This window comes from Rhinolophus ferrumequinum, chromosome 28 (genome assembly GCF_004115265.2).
Source record: "Rhinolophus ferrumequinum isolate MPI-CBG mRhiFer1 chromosome 28, mRhiFer1_v1.p, whole genome shotgun sequence".
NCBI classification, from domain to species: Eukaryota; Metazoa; Chordata; class Mammalia; order Chiroptera; family Rhinolophidae; genus Rhinolophus; species Rhinolophus ferrumequinum.
The window spans coordinates 13,493,421-13,513,490 of NC_046311.1; the positions used below are offsets into that span (position 1 = coordinate 13,493,421).

A 20,070-nucleotide genomic window follows, 5' to 3' on the forward strand; every position below is an offset into this window, starting at 1 on the left:
GAAAAAGTCAAACAGCAAATAGGAAGAGCCAGCAGCTCCCTGCTCTAACTTGCCCAGAGGCAACCGCTTGGGACTCAGCAGCTTTTTTCCTGGCCTTTCTCACATCTTCACATTTCTGAGCAGGGTGTGGGCCCTCCTCTCTTTGATTCTTCGTGTTTGACATCATTTTTGACTTTTTCGTATGGCAGTGAGGATTCACCTTCTTATCTCACTCTGCTTCCCTTTCCTCACTGTCCCTATTCATGGCAGAACTGTGTAGTGTATTATGATGGTTGCCTAACTTGTTTTGGTGGAGCACATCCTTCACTAGCTTCATCTAAAAGGATGCCGGCCCTCTCTTGGCTCATACTTTAACCCTTTCGGGGAATAAACCCACAGAATTCTGCCAGGGTAAGGGTACGGGCAATCTACTAGCGATCTAGTTGTTTTCAAGTGGCCTTCCCAATTCTCCTTCCTTATTTTAGCAATCCCCCCACCCCCTTCTCAATCGTTATACAAATGGCAGAAGGTGGTCTCTGTGTACTGGCTCCTCGGTGGTTTCTTTCTTCACTGCAGGTTGAGACCTTCACTGGTGCCCAACTCAGATTGTTACACATCCAATTATTTAAAAGAATAACCAAAATAAGCAAATGTTTAGTGTGGGGACAGAGTCCCAGAGAGCAGTTTCCAGGCTCTCGGCCTCATGTGGAAAGGTGCTGGCTCCGGTAGTAGTGGCCATCAGCTGGCTGGGTGGCCATCAGCTGTAACCAGTTAGTCATTAGCCACTGATACAACTGCCGTGGCTATGCCGGCAGGTGGGTTGGTTGGCAGAGAAGCGGACGGCAGATTGTGCATCATGTGGCTCCTGCTTCCTGTGTCTCCATCCCAGCCACCAGCGAGAAATAGTGGTCTGAACCCCCCATCCATGGCTTCGTGGGTGTTCCTTTTTGGCCTTGCCATATACTCCATTCTCGTGCCGAGAGTGGGACCAGAGACCCTGCATAACATTAGCCATTTAGAGCCTTGCCGCTTTGCATTCTCTGCAAAACCTCTCCCAGCATCTGCTGGCAGTTGGCAGGATCAAGCCTTGTGGTTGTAAGGCTCCAAGCCACTGCTGCCCTCTGGAGCTCCCTGACCCAAAGACTGCCCACTGCTGCCGAGGGATGTCACCTGGGCCTTGGAAGCCCCTCTCTGATCTACCTCTACCTCTACCCTGGCGTCCCTCGCCCTTCTCTCCTGGATGAGAAGGCCGTAAGCTCCAGACAGTGTCATGCTGGAAGGGACTTCCGCTCGCATGCAGCCAGGCACCACCTGACAAAGCTGGTGTATGTTACTGCCCCTTGGTCTATCTCTTTCCTTGATCAGCCCCTCGAACCTTCTACATCAATTCAGCCCTGGTTTTAGAGGTGTCCAGTGGGGCCTGTGCCTGAACCTTTTGGGGGTTCAGAGCTGCATCCGGAGTTCTTCGGTTTTCTGCCGCTTTGGGATCCATCTTCTCAATTGTGCTAAATCAGTTCCACTTGTCTGTCTTTTTCATAGCTTCTGATGTTAGGTCAATGTCAATATTCAGCCATCCTCTCAGTCAGTCTTCATTCTTTCCTGTTTATCTGGGCAGGTGTGTATGTGTGTGTCTAATTCTACCACTTTACTGCTTTTAAGATTTTTCCTTTTCTTCAGTGTTCTCGCTGTCTCATAATTAGACAGCTTGCCTTTGCACTGCTTCTTGATTAATCTGTGGTTTGATATTGTATTTGTTTTGGAACATTCTTGGCCATGATTTCCTCCACCCTGTTCTTTTTCTCTCTCTCTAGGACTTGAATCACACATATTAGGCTTTTTCATTATGTCCTACATCTCTCTAATACTCTTTTGGATTCTTTTTATGTTTTAGTTTGAGTATTTGTTTTAATTGACCCGTCTTCTAGCTTGGTAACCCTATCTTCTGCTGTGTCTGATTTTCTGTTAAACTCCATCTATTGAGGTGTTAATTTTGGATATTGTATTTTCAGTTGTACATTTTTCTTCTTGATTGTTTTTAAAGGTCATAATTATCTGGTGAAATTCTTGTTTCATTTATTTTGTGCATCTTTTTCTCTGTTTTCTTGGACATAATAATAGTTTTGGAGTTGGCCAGCTGACTCGGACTCCGTCATCTGGATTATCTGTCTGCTGGCCATCACCTGAATCCAGCCAGGGATTGCTGTGTCAGAGCTGGTTCGCAGCCCGGATGAGCTACAGCCTGCTCTTGTTAGTTCTGGCCTTTCAGGATTTTCAAATGAGAGTCTTTTGTATTCTCCACAGCCGCTCCCTCTGGAGTTCCTGAATTGTATTCTTTGTCTTCATTTTGCCTTTTTGTTAGGAGTTATGTCTTTTGACCTCAGAATTTGAAAGATGTCCCCGGGGAAAGCCGACCCTGTGCTTGTACCTCACATCTGCACCAAAAGCCATGTCAGGGTTCCCAGGCCTGTGCTTGTGCTCTGAATGGCTGACGCCTATCGGATAAATGGGTAGCTCTCCTCCAGGAGGGAGGGCCGCTCCTCATGGCTGCTCTGAATGTCCTTGCTCTCAACTGCTTTCAGAGAGTCGATTTCCATATTTTATCTGGTTCTATAGTTGTTCTCGATGAGAACACGGATGTGCTAAATATTCCATCCTGCCCAGCAGCGGAAGGCCTGTACCACCATAAACCGCCTTTCAGAAGCACAAACTAAGCATACATGCATCCCCTAACCGCTCTAACCTATTCGTTTATGACCTCTAGGTAGGTGAGACGCCACGTGCCCACACAAGTTCTCGCTCATGGTGCCTGGGACACCGTGTCCGGGAGGGTCCTGAGGTTCCATCTGCACGTGGCCGGGAACGGTGCTGTCATAGGTGGACATCGTCTGGCTGGTCATTGGAGGGGCTTGCCACCTGCTTGTCTTTTCTGTGTTATTTCAATGATTCCATTTCACTGCTGGATAGACATTTGGACGGAAGCCCTTAAAGAAAAGGAAAGCACATAAACTGAAATGCTGCTTCTAGACATGGAGAGAGCTGCTGAGTAGTAAGTGCTGGATAAGTGCTTAGCGCTTGAGAATGCTGTTATTAATGTTTTGATAAAATACTGGGCTCCCTGTGCACTTGCAGTGTGTGTAATGCACAACTTAAACTTTGCAGTAGGCGCCATCGTAGTATGACTTTAAAATGTGTGCGCTGAAAATTCCGAATAAATTATCCCAGTCATTATTCTAAAATGTTCCAAATTGCTTCTATTCTTACAGTTGTTAGTATGCCACGTACTATTCCATTCTGATGTTTTGCTGAGCAAAACATAATTGCTTTTGTGGAATATAGCGCTATTGATGGTGTAATCAAATATTAAAAATAGAACTGCAGAGTTTTGCAGAAAATGCAATTAAAGAAGCAGTGAATGCATGTGTCTTTTCACTCCTGTTCATAACTATTCTTTTCAGGCTAGAGCTATTAAAGAAAATCAAATCTTGATTTCAGATGATTTATATGGAAAGTAGCCATGAATTATATTTGCAAGAGAATATACACTACTTACATGTTTTACCCACATGAAAGTTTCTTTTTTAAACTCAGGTTATTGCCTGTAAATCTGGGGACTTAAAATAGTCTTTCTTCAGTGTGGAATCGCTTCTGTGGTATAGCTTTCCAGTTTACCAGTGTTGGCTCTTTCGTGGATTTGGTTAGGCTTCCAGTGTTGACGTTACAATTGACAAGATCTCCTTCCTTGAACAGGTTATTTCACATCTTGGAGACTTGGTTTCTTTGCCTGTAAGAAGGGAAGACAAACTGACTCTGGGTGGTGAACACACAATGCAATACATAGATGGTGTATTATAGAAATGTGCAGTTGAAACCTATATAATTTTACTAACCAATGTCACCCCAATACATTTCATAACATTTAAAAATTAATTAAATTTAAAAAATGGTTTAAAAGAAGGGAAGACAATGTACACCTCACAGCTGATGCTTCCTGAGGTAATCACTGTGCATGTCTGTGCTGAGAGCTGTCTGTCCCTCGAGTTGTACTCTGTAAAGCTAACCAAGTACTCTCCACCAGCCGTCCACGTTTCCCTGGGCCATCAGCATTTTAGCAAGTCCAGGCCAAGTTTTAAAAACAGTAACGAAATCTGTTAGGCAGATGGGAGAACGTGGTTCACGAGCACAGATCTCTATGTAGGGGTTGTGATTGGTGAACCCTGGTCACAGTGTATTTTAGAAATTACAGATTTTTGTCTAGGGCTTTGAATAAAAAAATCCAGAGAAACAGAGCAGGGTAGGAAAGAGATATCATTTGAACAATAATCTGAATTGACCTGGGAGTAAGGACAGCAACCTGTGTTGAAATAATAGATTCAAGAAGGGTCTGTAACTACCAGACGAGTAAAATGCGGAGGGAAAATCACCTACAACCTAGAAATTCTATCCCTATATATCAGACATACAGAGTCTCAAAAATTTTACCTGCTATGAATCCATTCACTGAAAGTTTCCGGGGGATATGGTCCGTCAATGTATTTGTGATACAAACGAGGAGAAAGGCATGGGAGCAAAAAAAAAATTCACTGGCTCCTGCACAGGAGAGGCACGGAGGGGCGTCCAGGATGAAGGGACTTTTCTGGGAGCCATGGTGACCTGGCCAAGGGGAAGGCCGGCTGAGGAGCGGGAGGTGCTGGAAGGCCCCAAGAGGGACACATGCACGAAAACCAAAGTGGACGGGACCTTTAATACGTGCAAACATAGTGGGAGGGGACCCTCCGCTCTGTAGCGGACTTGGGATCAATTTATGATAGATCCCAGAAGACGAGTGGAAAAGGAGACAGTTAGCCCCAATTAAATATGGTGATGTGATTTTTAAAGAGCACCGTAATTATAGTATTGCTAGTGGCTCAATTGGGGGTAATACTGATACGGTACAGTCGTAATACTGCGAACACTGAGTGCTAAAATAACAGAACCAATGGGCTGTTCCTGTACTGGAATTGGGACAGGGCGAGAAGGGACACGGATCTGGCTGTGTCCGGTGTGTGTGTGAGTGGAGTGTGTGGCGCGTGTCTGCCTGTGTGTGTGCAGTGCGGGGAAAGTGCAAGTTCTCCCCTTTCGTAGTGAGAGGTCAGTCAAGGTGAAAAATTTGGAAGTAAATACTAGAAGAAACGACTAAAACAATTGTGATTCGCAGCCTCTCGAGGGGACAGTTGGGCTTTTCACGTCATGGAAACACCTAGATCAGAAAAAAATTAAGGAAATATTCATATGTTTACAAGTTCAAAAATATTTCACTGATAATGTTTATGATTTCAAGAGTTTCTAGACTAACAGTAGGTGAGTTGTTAAATAAAGGATGGTATTTATTCATGCAATGGAATACCAGTAGCCATTAAAGTGATGAAAATGAATACTTACAGGGAGTGATGTCATAACCACGAGACATTATATTGTAGCGAGGGAAGATGATTGACACTGACCCAATTTTTATAAAAATCTACTTAAATAGAATCCAGTACTATCCAGTCTATAACAGAAAGTAGAGAAGTGGTGAGGAAAAGGTGGTTTCGTTTTCATCCTTGAGCTTACCTGACTCTCCACAGGTTTTCCTTGTTGCACTTGAATTGCGTTTGTTGTCAAGCGAAGGGGGAAATCAGAGCGCCGAGCCCCTGGCAGGGCTGCCTGCACGTGGCTGCGGAACTGGGCATGCGCGCGCCGCCGCCGAAAAGGATGCCGGTCCTGGGAGGCTGAGCGTCTGCGCGCTGAGGGCCGTGTCAGGACACGTCACTTGCACGCTCAGTGGGGGCCCACCTGCCTGCAAACCGTGCCCTCCACCCCCAGGACTGGCCGCGGGGCGGGGGGACAGGCCGCGCAGAGGGGGGGACGCAGAGGTGGAGTGGCGCGCCACGGTGCAGGGGCCTGGCGAGGCAGGGCAGCTGGGCAGGGACGCTGGCTCTGAGCGGGAAGACTTGGGATGTACCCCCAGGGCACAGGGCCCCGCTGAAGGGAAGAGTGTTGGTCGGGGAGGGTGAGGTGGTCAGATTTGCATTTAACGGGGTACTTCTGCAGTGTGGAAAGTCGGTTAGAGGTGCAGCCGGGAGTGGGGGCAGGGAGACCCGTTGTAGGGCTGTTGTCCAGGCGAGAGGTGACCGCCAGTCAGCCAGGTAGGGGGTGCAGGGAGGAGCCGGGGATAGAGTCCAGTACGAGCTGGACAGGGGGATGCACCCGCCTTGGGTGGGATTTGAGAGGGAGGTGGGGTCAGGGAGGGACGAGGGTGGTAACTCCGGATTTCTGACAGGCACCGGCATGGATGGCGGGCCTCCGACGGGTGGGAATGTCCTGAGTGGGTGCACTGGGCCGTATGAGTCAGACCTGCTGATGGGGCCCCCAGCAGGTTTCCACTAGGCCTGTGGGTATACACAGGGCCTGGGGGGGAGAGGCCGGGAAGAGGGGTTTAGATGCAAACTGAGGGGTGGAAGGAAGGCAGCTCTCCCAGGGTAGATGGTGTGTAGACAGAGGGAGGGGGACAGGAAGTGGATGGTGAGGTAGCACCAAAGCAGGAGGGTGTTCTGGAAAGACAGGAGTGGAGCGATGCGGGCTGGCAGGGGTTCCCTCGGCTTGGCAACCCCGAGGCCACTGCTGACCCAGGCATAGGGTCCTGCAGGAAGTGGATGTAGGGACCAGGCTCAGGTGCTGGCCAGGGGAGACAGCTGTTACGGAGTGCTGGCCCCTCTGCCCTGCCTTTGGGGGTGTCACTGCATCGGTCCAGGGCCACTTGGTCGGAGGGGTCTGTTCCTGTCATGCTGCCAGTCTGGCGCAGGTTGTCCAGGCCCCAGGCCTCTGTTTGGAGGTCCCAGAAGTTTCTAAACCCTGGTGGACATAGACTGTGAGTGAGGGGCAGGGCCTAGGGCAGAACCGCGGTGTCCCAGTGTGTCGCTTTAACGGGACGGTCATCAGTGGGGGTGGTCCTCACACACCCAGGGGATGGTCAACAGGGCAGGCAGCTCCCCTGATGCCATTGCTGAAGAATCAAGTCCCCCTGCCCCCTTTCTCCCTGTCCTCCTGGCTCTCTCCCCACACCCTCCCACCCCCGGGACCTCACTAGCTTCCAGGACAGAAGACTCATTAGCATCCAAGTCTCCGAGTGTGGCCTGGGCAGCCTAGGAGGGCCAGGGCTGGTGCCAGGGCAGAGGGGAGGGGAGAGGGTCACCTGGGCTTCTGGTTGGGGGTGGGGCCAGGGTGGGGGGCACAGCTGTGGGCCTCGCAGTGTCCAGGTCTGAACTGCAGAGGGCACTCGGAGGGACTATTGTGAATGTACTTCGGGCAATTCAGGGGACCCTTCAGGGTCCAGTCAACTGGCAGAATGGGCAGGGATTCGGAAAAGGATTGTGCTTTCGGGAGATGAATTCAGAAGAGTCAGGACTCAGTCCAATGTCTGACCCTGGAAACCCGATGGCTCTAGGGAAACCCAGGCCAAGAAACCTGGAAGGAGCAGGCCTAGATTTGGGAGTTCGCGTAACTACGAGGTGTGTGTCATATAACCTTAGTACAGTGGGCCTGCAGTCAGAATCATTTAAAAATGAAAGCACAATTTGTCTACCAGACAGGTTGACTTCCTACTGTAATTCCAGTGGATTTCAAAGTTGATGTGTGTCTGTGAATTTGCGTAATTATATTCTGATAGCTTTTCATTACACTTAATGTGATTTTAATGGAATTAATGTACTGTGTCAACAAATACGCTGTTTTTGTTGTTGTGCGAAGAGGGAGCTTCTAACAGAAGAGACTCACAATGATTTGCAAGTGGTTTATGTAACATTCTTTTCCAAATGGGGGCTCTACCTGCCCACTTCTGTTTTCTTTCCCGTGCTGGGTTGAGGAACGCTGGGGCAGGATGTCCTTGCATACATTTGGGCACTAGTTAGAATTCATCTTTGAAACTTGTATTTATGTCTTAAATCCTCTTTGTTCTCCATCAAACAGTAGCTGACTGTGGCCACCTGGGTGACACTTCCTGGTAGACCAGTCCACACACACCTCGTTGGTCAGCCTCGGCCTCCAACAGAGCTGGGAGTCTGGTCTCCGGTCCTTCTCTTCAGCCCTGCAGCTGGAAGTCTCCAGAAAACCTTGACCTCTGTGCTGAAGCAAAGGGCCCCACAGTGTAAGCGTTGGAATTTGCCCACCCAGCTCTGCCACCTGGGGAAGGGAGCATGACAAGGCCTCATCTTCCACTCCCGTGGGAGTGCCTGCCCCCTTCGACGGCAGAACCAGCTGTCCATAGCTTGAGTTTTAATAACGTGTTTTTTTCTGTATGAAACATGGGAAATAGAAAAGTACAAAGAGGAAGTCAAAATCGGACTCTGCTAAGATCGTCAGGGTGTGTTTGGGATTCGGTGCTGGTTTCTTTATGTAGGTGTGTGTTGGCATTTGTATTTATTTCCTTAATGCAGGGCGAATTATCCCCCACTTCGTACCATTTGGTAGCCTGCCTTTCCTTTGTTTTCTTGTTTTTCTTTTACGTACTGTGAACATTTCTACATGGTGGTAGGTCTTCCATGACATAATTTCATGGCAACAGTTGGGAGGCACCGGATAAACATACACAGTTCCCTCTTGCTGAGTGCCCAGATCGTTTCCCGTTTCCAAAATTATAAACAACATTTGGTTAATACCTGGAATTCTTAGAAATTGTGGAATTACAGGTCAAATGGTGTGCATAGTTTAAAATATTCATGACACAATACATGCACAGTATATTTACATAATACATTTACTAGATTAAAGATTAGTATTACAGAAAGTTCCACATTTAAAACCAAGTTTCCCTTCGCCTCCCCCCCAATCCAGTTTCCCATCATTAAGTTTTTTGGGTATGCTTCCAGAAAGAAATGCTTAGTATGTACCCACATCCATCCATGTCTTTTTGTTTACACACACAGGATCGTTCTGTGCATACTGGGCTGTATCTTCTTCGTCGATTATGTATCTTTGAAATTATTCCACATCTGCATAAACAGATCTACCTCAAATGTCATAATGCATATATTCACGCTGTATGTGACTATCAAAGTGTATTTAACCTTTTATTGTTACCCGCTGGTTACAGGTTTTTGCAGGAACGCCGTGTGTAGATGGCGAGGTTTGCTTCCGGTTGTATATCCAGAGGCTAAATTGCCAGGAGTGACAGTGTGGAGTGTGAGCCTGTGCGTTTTCTGTCCTGAGAGATTTATGAAATTGCCCCCAAGGGAAACAATGTCATTTATACCAACACCAGTAATGTGAAAGACAAACTTTTTTCTATTCTGTCTTTGCCACCACTGCGTTTTATCAAACGTTACCCAAACATTGGCAGTCTGATTGATAAAAAATATTTATCTAATAGTTTTGGCTTGCTTTTTAAAAATTGGAGTCGGTTTAAGCGTTCCTTTATATGTTTGTTGGCCATTAAAAATGTGAACATCATACTCAATCTTTAGCCATTTCTTAGTTGAGTGGTTCCTTTTTCTTATTAACTTATATGAATTCTGTATAACTTAAGACAATCAACCTTTTGTCTGTTGTATGTATCATAAGTATTTTTTTCCGTTTGTAATTTGTCTTTGATTTTTATGTTCTTTTTAAACCACAAGTCTGTTTGTTGGCTCTTGCTATGATAATGCCACATAAAGAAGCACCCCAAAACTCAGGGGTGGGCAATGGTCAGCCTTTATTTTCTCCTCTGGGTCCGCTGAGGTGGTCCCACTTTGGGCTGGAGGCTTCCGGTTGGGTTTGGGTCTGTGCCTTGTGTCCATTCGGGCCTGTGTCCTCCTCCTGGCCAGGAGTAGGAGCTCAGACAGTGAGCAGCAACATGCGATGTCCCCTGAGGCTTTGGAGGTAACAGCCACCCCCTCTCAGGTGGTGCCCAAGCAAGTCACACAGCCCAGCCCAACACTGGGGAGGATGGGTACGCTCCCTGCTCTCTTGAGCCTCCCACAAAGGATGCACTTGTCCTTCTCACATAGGGAGGCCCGTCCACCACACACAGGTGTTTGTTATAAAACATACATGTTTACATTTTACTAATCTTTTCTGTTAGGACTCTCGATTCTGTGTCATGCCTAAAAACACGGAATTCTTTTCAACATTTTTTAAAAAAATGCTCCCATTTCTTCTAGGATGTTCATGTTTATTTTTATTTTTTTTTTTTTCAATTAAAGTTTATTGGGGTGACAATTGTTAGTAAAGTTACATAGATTTCAGGTGTACAATTCTGTATCACATCTTCTATAAATCCCATTGTGTGTTCACCACCCAGAGTCAGTTCTCCTTCCATCACCATATATTTGATAGGATGTTCATGTTTTAATTTATGTTTTATTCTTTGATTCTTCTGGAACTTAATTTGGTATAAAGAGGGAGGCAGTGATTAAGTTTTCTTTCCAAGTGACTAACCAGTTGTCCCAATGCTTTTTATTGCATAGATTTTCTTTTCCCCCTTTTAGTATTTTAATTAGAATTGCATGGAAAGTATGCATTATTTGGTCCGTCTATTTTAAAAACTGATTTTTTTTTTTTTTTTTTTTTTTTTTTTTGCATCTAAAAATGAAGTCTGTGGTCTCAGTAGATGTTTCAGACTTTCTGGATCCTGCCCTGGCTTATTTTGTATCCATCTGTTTATTCTAAGGCATTCTACTTTTTTTCTTGCTGTTACAAATGGAACCTTTAATTTATTGTCTTTGCATGCATATAAGAAAGCTATTTTTTTCTGTAGTTTGTGAGTTTATATTCTATATCCACAGCCTAACACTGTGATGTGAGCAAGTCACTTAACCTCTTTGTGCTAATTTTCTCTTCTGTGCAGGGGGCACAAAAATTACACGTGCCTTTTAGGGTTGTCAGGATACAAAGAGTTAAAGGATGAAACCTGAGTCTGTGTCTGCCATTCAGTCAGTGCTCAATAAATATAACTTTTTTAAATAAATTATAATTTTCAATAGAGTAATTTTGTAACCAGATCATATACTGAATTCTCTTATGGTTTCTTATGCTTCTCGATTAATTCCCTTGCGTTTTCTAGTTAGCTAAGCACATCATTCTCAAGTAGTAATAATTTTGTCCCCTCTTTTTAACATTTCTCACTTTTCTTTCTTTCTCATCTTTGATTGTATCAGCTAGTTGTAATGGTTTTCTATTGCTGTGTGACAGGTTACCATGAGCCGAGTGGCTTAAAACATCACAGGTTTATTTTCTTGGTTTCCATGGGTCAGGGGTCTGGAACGTTTGAGTTGGGTCCTCTGCTCACGGTCTAAAAGCTGAAACCAAGGTCAGGCCAGATGCATCCCCCAGGGGCTTTATGGGGGAAAAATCCACTGCCACTCACCCTCGCATCATTGACAGGATTCATTTCTGTGGCCATATGACCGAGGGCCCTGTTTTCTTGCAAGCTATCTGCTGGCGAAGTGCTCAGCTCTTAGAGACCCTCTCACAACATGCCAGCTTACTTCCCAAGGCCAGCAGCTGGTAAGGCCAGGCCTGCCCGGGAGAAGCGTCCTTTTGATGAACTCGGAAGCAAACTTATTTGGGACTTAAGTATAGCTGCAAAATACTTTCACTTTCATCACAGAGTGTAACCAAACCACGGGACTGAAATCCATCATATTCACAATCCCGCCCACTCTCGAGGTGAAGGGACCCTTTAGGACATGTACACAGGGGCGGGGAACTTGGGGGCCATCTCATGATTCTGCATACCACGCCGGCATTTTCAGAGTAATTTAAATGTAAGTGGTGGCTGTGAGCATCTTTATCTTGTCCTATTAACTCTTCTTTCATAAAAAATGGAGAATGAATTTTACCAAACATCTTTTACGCGGCTACTACATAGTCATCTTTTTCATTTTTGTCATATTAATATGATTAATTTGAATACCGTGTTTTCTCTTACTGAACCATCTTTTCATTCCTGACATGAACCCCCACTGCCTTGTGCTTTATTCTTCTGAATGCACTGCTGCTGAATTGCATCTTCTAACATTTTATTTAAAAATTACGCATCTCTGTCTATCAGTAAAATTGACCCTGTTTTCTATTCTCATGATATTTTACCGGTTAGAGATAATTCTGCTGGCCATTGTAAAAAAGAATTTAGAAAGTTTCCTTTTTCTCTCTGTGCTCAGAAAAAATTTTCAACAATGTTAGAAATCTCTGTACTTCATTTGAAGCTTTTGAAGAATTAGCCTGTAGCTGTTTGACTACTTTCCCAATTTCTTAATGTTTATAGGTACATTTAGTTTTTTGATTTTGGGGCAGGGGGAGCAATTGTAGTAATTTACATTTTCCTAGGAAATCATCTGTGACAATCATGAATCAATCTTCTTTCATAAAAAAGTTGGTTGCTGTAGACTGATTGTTTGTATACCCCTAAAATTCACCTGTCAAATCCTAACCCCCAATGTGGTGGTGTTAGGAGGTGATTCAGTCAGGAGGGTGGAGCCCTCATGAATGGGATGGGTGACCTTAGCAAGGGGACCCCACAGAGCTCCCTTGCCCCTTCCGCCATGAGAGGATACATGTAGGAAACAGGCTTTCACCACACACCGAATCTGCCGGTGCTCTGATCGTGGACAAAGGACATGCTCCTTGAGGCATTGTACGACTCCTTGTGGAGGTTCTGAGTTTGATGGATTGATGCGGTGTCCAGTGGGAAGTGGTGTGGAGGAAGATGGAACCACAGGCCGAAGTGAACGAGGAGGAGAAGGAATGGGGAGCTGGGAATTGTTCCCAGGGAAGGAGCTGGAAGCCATGGATGGAGTGAATGTAAAGACGTGTGTATTTCTCACAAAGGAGCTGAGGTGGACACAGAAAACCGAGGGCCTGCATACCTAAGTGAGCCCCGCCATGGGGTCCCAGATAGCCTCAGACAGAAAACCACAGAGAAAGAAGAGATAATGGAGGTCGGGAGGAGGGTCAGTCACTCCATGAACCTGAAGGAAGAATGTCACACACGCGTCAGAAAGGCTTTGGTAGAGGAGGGTCGAGATTTTCTTTCCTCCTTGGACGCTCAGAGTAGTATTTGCTCCATGTTGCAACAATTCTTTCTCCAGAACCGTTGTGAACACTGGTTTCTTAGTGGTCGGTTGGTACCACTGTCGCTATTGGGCACGGCTGCCGTGTTTGGTGGAATATGTAATGTAACCGGCTTTCAGGTCTGCATTCTGGAAGCACTTGTTTCCCTCCCTAAAATGTTGCCTTCGAAGCTGATTTGAAGAGCTGAAGAAAATTCTTGATTTTAGGCCATGAAAGAACTTTTCAGTTTTAGAGGATAAGATTTAAAGAGCTAATTTACTCCAGCGGCTCCCAGCGAAAGGGAAGGCCGCTGGTTCTAGAGATGCCATCACTTCCCGGCAGCCTTTTATCCCCTTTCATCGCCCTCAACAGCAGGAAGTCGTTTCTCATTTCTAATTTTATCTCCTGCCTCTATTTAGGCCAGGTGGGAAGTGGAGAAAAAAGCGAGTTGGTGTCCTGACAGCAACTCACAGGTGCTTGCCAAGTGAAGCCTCCTCTCTCTGAACAGAAATATGTCTTTCACATTCTTTCTGGCTCTTCTTTCACAGCTACTTAATTGTATGGTGCTCTTCTCTGACCCGCTTCAATTGCTTCATATCCTTTGCAAACTGTGGGCTTTGAATAACAATTCTGGCAAATGAAATGGGACAAAGGTTTTGTGAGATGTGGCCATTTCCTGGCCTACTAGATTCATGACCCTGTTCCTCACAGGAATGGCCCAAAATAAACCTGCAGAATTACTGAGATGTCAGGACATGCAACAAAATCCTCGCTAGGAGCTGGAATTGAGCAAAAATAGTTCACACTAAGACGTGCCAGTTTCAAAGCAGGGTACACTCTGCTCCCCTCTGTGGCTGAGATTAGAGCAGGTGTCCTCGTGGAGGAGGCGTGCCAGCATCCTCCATGGATCTTGGCGCTTCCTCCAAGATTTCCGATGTGGCATTTCCTCGCTAGAGCTGGTGCTGGTGTTTCTGCATCAGAGGGGCTGGGGAGGCTGCTCCTTCTTGGGAGACACAGGGAGAGTGTGTATGCGGGAACAATAATCTAGTATCCTGTTCTGGATGTATTAGTCAGCTCGGGCTGCTGTAACAAAATACCACAGACTAAGTGGCTAAAACAACAGCAATTTACTTTCTAACAGTTCTGGCGCCTGGAAGTTTGAGGTCAGGATCAAACTTCAGGTTCTGGTGAGGAACCTTTTCCTGGCATGCGGACTGCCAGCCTCTCACTGTGTCCTCACAAGACCTTTCCACAGTGTGTGGGGGGAGGGGAGGAGGGAGGAAAGGGGTCGAGAGAGATGAGAGAGAGAGAGAGAGAGAGAGAGAGAACAAGAGGGCGGGGGGAGAGAGAGAATGAGAAAGGTCGATCTTTTCCTATAAGGCCATGAGGGCCCCACTTTCACGACCTAATTTAACCTCAGTCACCCCAAAGTCTCCATCTCCAAATTCCATACCCCTGGGAGGCAGGGCTTCACCATCTGGGAGGCACGCACATGCAGTCCATGACAGGCAGTTTTCCACTGCCGTGTAGCAAACGACCACAAAGTATAGCTTAACACAACACACACTTGTTATCTCACAGTTTTCTTGGGTCACGGTCACGGCTTAGCCGGGTCAGCTGGGCGGGGTCTCACTCGGCTTCATCAAGATGTTGCCGAGGCAACGTCATTTCAAGGTGTCACTAGGGAGCCCCTCATATTCATACTCAGGGAGGGCTTTGTACAAGGCCCTGGGTCATTGGGGACCATCTTGTAATCTGCATGTCACACTGAGTTGTATTTTTTTAACGTTAAAATGTTTTCCTTTGTAGAGGAGAATGTGATCCATTCCCAATTACAGGTATTAATGACATTTAGAAATGTAAATTGTGTTCAGTAAGCAAATCATCTGTATTTGTTGGAAGGAAAAATTACTTGTGGGGTCCATGGAATGACAGCTTGAGGATGAAAGTAGGAAAAGTCAAGAATTCGTACGGTAGCCTAAAATATGTGATATTGATTAACTTCCTTTGTGTTTGGAAAGGCCGACTCTTTGGAGGTTTGTGGGTTTCTAATAAAGTCCCTGCTAAAGCAACGTGGTCACTGCAGAGGTTTCATCGTTGATAAACTTCAGCTTGGAAGAGACCCGGGAGTCCTGAGTGAGCTAATTGCAGAGTCTGTGAGGGGTCTGGTGGTAGCTCAGGGATTTAGTGGGGTCCCGGGAACTCTTGCATGTGTGGGCCCGTCCTGCGTGTGGAGGCCCTGGGCCACGTCCGGAAGGAAAGGTAAACTTCTATATGGTAGAAATGGGAAGTAGAGGCAGCGTGTAAATGGAGAGTTTCTTTCCCATCCTCCACTCAGGCTCAGTCTGAGCGAGGCTGGGGCTGGTGTGTAGGGAAAACGGGACCCTCTGGAGGTCGCACCCTAGGGAGATGGCGGGATCACTGCCAGGGCCCCAGAACGTGGGTGTCACCTGAGGGAACAGAAGGGGGTGGGGCAGAGCCAGGAGGCTCCGGGTGATGGGAAGGGAGGCTGAGACACCAAGGAAGTTGCGTGTGCAGGCGACACAGCCTGCAGGAGTTCCAGAGCTCATGTGTGACAAATGCAGTGGCTTTTGTGCAGGTCTCCTCCCTTGCCAAGGTCACCTGAGGTGCTCTCCAGTGGCCTGGACACGAGTGGAGTGTCTCAGGGAGCTGCTAGTAGGGAATCAGGAACCAGATTTTTGTGGGTCGGAAGGGTCAGTCCAGGGAGATGAGATTAGTCTTCCAAAATGTCCCGGACGCTTCCATGGAGAGAGCTGAGCGGAGTGAGCACTGAGTGTCATTGTCCGGCCAGACCAAACGCGTTGCCGGCAGAGGACACAGGGCGGAGGAAACAAGGAGAGAGGTCTGGAAAGAACTGACCCAGTTTCGAGACTGACCGGCCTGCCGGTCTGTATGATGAGCTCAGAACACGACGGTACCGGCAATAATTTTGATTTCACCAAAAGAAGTTTGGCAGGTGGAGAAATGAGTTCAGGGCTGTAACTGTCCAGCAGGAGAGGATGGTGAGAGTTCTAGCAGCATCTCCCAATGAGAAATGACAATTTCATCTGGTTCTAAAATGACTTCGGGGACTTGTGTGTCTGGTGAAGAGGAAGCATCTGGTGCCAGAGGGGATGTGTTGATGGAGGAAGTGTTGGGTATGAAGGGGAGACTGACGTTTTAGGGACCTCGTGGTGAAAAAATGACAGCCTCAGTGAGACCTGGGAGAGCAGTGGGCAGGGACCTCCCTGAGGGTTGGAGCTGAAATGTGAGGAGAAGGGAGGCTGGGCGGCATCATGAATGAGACCCGGGAGATGGGGAGATGGTTGCAAAGGACACTTGTCAACACTGACTGCGTCTGCAAGACGTGTGTGCGGTGAAGAATGAATGTATATGTGATATGCTTGGGAGCAGAGCCTACTGAGCGCTCTTTGGTCCATGTTGTTTTTACTTTTTTTTTTTTTAATTGGGGAAGGGGAACAGGACTTTATTGGGGAACAGTGTGTACCTTCAGGCCTGTTTTCCAAGTCAAGTTGTTGTTCTTTCAATCTTAGTTGTGGAGGGTGCCGTTCAGCTTCAAGTTGTTGTCCTTTCAGTCTTAGTTGTGTCGGGCACAGCTCAGCTCCAGGTCCAGTTGCCATTGCTAGTTGCAGGGGGCACAGCCCACCATCCCTTGTGGGAGTCGAACCAGCAACCTTGTGGTTGAGAGGACGCGCTCCGACCAACTGAGCCATCGGGAGTTCAGCGGCAGCTCAGCTCAAGGTGCCGTGTTCAATCTTAGTTGCAGGGGACGGAGCCCACCATCCCTTGCGGGACTCGAGGAATCCAACTGGCAACCTTGTGGTTGAGAGCGCATTGGTCCATGTGGGAATCGAACTGGCAGCCTTCAGAGTTAGGAGCATGTAGCTCTAACCGCCTAAGCCACCGGGCCAGTCCCCATGTTGTTTTTACTTTTGTTTTTTACAGATTTTTGTTTTTTTGTGAATAATGTTCAAAAGTCTATTGTATAGAATGATCAGTTCTTTTTGGCAGTCGGCCTGAGACTAACCCAGTGCTGGGTTTAGGGGACCTTGTAGGTCTGTTCTGTAGTCTGCCTCCTTTCAGGTTGGGGTCAGGCCTTTCGGAATCCCAGGGGAAATGCGGCCAAGTCCGTCCCCCCCCACCCCCCCCAGCCCGGCCCCTGACTGCCTGGCCGTGTCCACAGGAGGAAGTTGGGTACTGTATCTTCCCAGGAGATGTCGTGTGAAAACCCCAGGACCTTACTGATAACGGGGCCTCTTGGACTCTTGCCCTGTTGAAGGGGGGAACCGCAGCCTCCTGGTCCCCACGTGCCTGGTGGGCTGTTGGGGTGAGGGAGAGGGGACCGTCCGCAAGATTTAGGCTCCAGCGATCAGGAAGAGGGTGCCATGGTGGATGGTAGATGTGACGAGGCACAGTGGATTGGGAAGGGGAGACTGCAGGTACATTTTTGGACATGTTGAGGTGGCGAGTGCCACCAGGAGCAGTGCCCGGTAGACGCTGTGATTCAGCAGTTGGGGAGCGCGCTGGCGGAGAGTGGCCTGCGGGAGGCGTTAGTGAGCAGAAGGAGACGTCATGTCCCCACGCCCAGAGCCCAGTGGAGAAGGCCCGTGGCGGGGTGCCATGCCTGTGGGGTTATCTGCGCTCTTCTCCAAAGTAGTGTTTGCAGCCCTCTCGGTGATTTTTAAATCACACAGGCAAGTAGCTTACAGGACCACAGAGGAATAAGCACGTGGTGGGTGGGGGTGCTGTCACAGTCCATTCGCTCTTAGGCCCACCTGCCGGCCCCTCTCAGGCGGCCTGGTGGCCTGAGGGTCCCGACGGAGGGGTCAGAGTGGCTGTGGGCTCATAGCCTGGATGGAAGATGCACGTCATTGTAGCTCTGTGTGTGTGTGTGTGTGTGTGTGTGTGTGTGTGTGTGTGTGTATGTGTGTGTAACGACTGATACTGTTTTAATTGTTCATTAAAGGTTCCACGCGCCTCACCTTCCCGCACCGATTGTCTTTCCAGGTGCTGCTGTCAGGACTCATTGGCGTCGTCTCCTGGAAGAGGCCCTTCTCCCTCGTGGTAAGTCGCACCTGCTCTCGCCGGGGGCCTTGGAACAGGGCTCTGCCTGCAGAGGCCTGAGCGCTTTCAAGGTGAGGGCGAAGAGATCTGGCCTCTTCGCTGGAAGGGGAAACAGACCTTTCTAAAAGTGGGGGCGCTCGCGGCTGATGCGTCGTAAGGAACAACCCCTGTACGTCTTCCCTGTTCCTCTTCCGCGAGCGCTCGGGTGTCCGCCAGCATCCGCATGCGCCCTCCTCTTTCTGCTGTCCCTGTCGGTCCCCTCCTAGGAGGACATGCCTCGGACAAAGACATTTTAGTGAGTGGAGATGCAGGCGTTTTCTCTAGACGTACCCACACGTTCGTGCACGCACGTGTGCTTCTGTGTGATCCCACGAACCAGACGTGGTTTCGCAGAGCTCAGACGTTATGGCTGTTTGTGTGCTTTGGAGAAAGGGAAACGGCGAGGGCAGAAGGCGGATACTTACGGCGTAGAGGAGTGGAGAAGGGGCCCCCGTTTGTCACACTGCCCTGGCATCCTGCGGTGGAGAGCGGGCCACACGCGAGATGGACAAAGGATGCTGGTTGCTCTTTTCCCAAAGGCACTTCGAACAGATCTGGGTGTATCGATTTGGGCGCGTGCTCTTCCCGGCGCATGCATTCATATATTTATGTGTCCGTTTCCGGACTAGAGGAAGAGGTTTTCCCGGTTTTGATGGATAATGAAAATACGGCGTGGCCTTTTTCTTCTCTTGTGGTAATCAATTATTTAACATCTCTAAGTGATCTGCCTTGGAGACGACATGCATTAGGTATTAACGGAAATGGAAAAGAACGCAAACCCGTTTGTCGTAATCACCGCCTCCTTCATGAGAGTAACCATGACACCCTGGAAAGATACCGGGAAGACAGGAGGGGCATAAATTCAGTGGGTTTGTCTGAACTGAGTCAGCGTAAATGAGGAATTTCCTTTTTAAAAAACGTGTTTTATATAGAAAATTTCAAACATGCACAAAAGTAGAGAAACGAGTACAACGAGCCCCTGTGTACCACCCACCCATTTCAACCAATACTAACCAGCTCGTCTGGCTTCATCCCTAAGCCCCTTGCTGGGTTGTTTTAAAGCAAATCCCAGGGAGCGTTATCAAGAAGCTGACGTGTGCAGAGGGAGATGCTGGGGGCCTGGTGCCCTTTGACCGTGCTGAGTGTCTTTCGGGAACCGGGGACAACCTGCCTCAGGACTCGCCACCCACCCTCATGGTGCAGACAGGGGAAGCCCTCTGACACTGGCCACCAAACAGAAGCAAAGCCAGCCTCCTTTGGGTGGATGGGTGGACGGGACCAGGGAGGAATGACGCTGTCACCCAGCCACTCACTCCTGCCTGCCCCCGCCGGCCCCAGGACGAAGCTTCTCATGGGGCTGGCATGTCACTGTGAAGGATGAAAGCAGCTTGCAGCTGACAGGGATGAGCAAGGACTCCTTGTGGACATGGCTCAGCGTGCCTGAGGAAACCAGCAGTGGGGTGGGGTCTCCGTGTCTCACTCTAGGAGGGGCGACATGGCACCAGCTGGAGCTGCGACAGCAGAGCTTTCAGTGTGTCCATCACGAGCCGCTGTCGACTGGTGTGGGACCAGCTGCTCTCTGGGCAGCAGTCAGCGTTTACCTCCCACTTCCCAAGTGGCAGGTAGAGAAGAAGGGGTTTCCCTAGCTTGGCTGACTACTTCCCTTACATAGGGAGGTGAGGGGATTAGTTAGGGTAACACTTGCTGCTGTAACAGACCCAAGACTTTCGGTGGCTTCACACAACACAGATTTGCTTCTTGCTCCCGTCCAGGGTGGGCATTCAAGGCTGTGGGCCCCTGCTCTCCACAGGTGACTCAGAAGCCCTGGTTGTTTCCCTCTGGGGCCCTATATTCCCCAGGCCCTTCAGTGAAAGGGGAAAGAGAAAGGAGAAGGAACATTGCCTTTTCATTTCCTTGGCCTGA

At 48.2% G+C, this 20,070-nt stretch overlaps 1 protein-coding gene across 1 annotated transcript in view; it reads left to right on the plus strand.

Moving 5' to 3' along the window:
- Positions 1 to 20,070, plus strand: part of ENTREP2 (endosomal transmembrane epsin interactor 2) — a 253,708-nt gene that overhangs the window by 100,223 nt on the left and 133,415 nt on the right. The window contains exon 2 of the mRNA XM_033100323.1: positions 18,052 to 18,108. Coding sequence (XP_032956214.1) covers positions 18,052 to 18,108 — 57 coding nt within the window. The remainder of the gene's footprint in view (positions 1 to 18,051; positions 18,109 to 20,070) is intronic.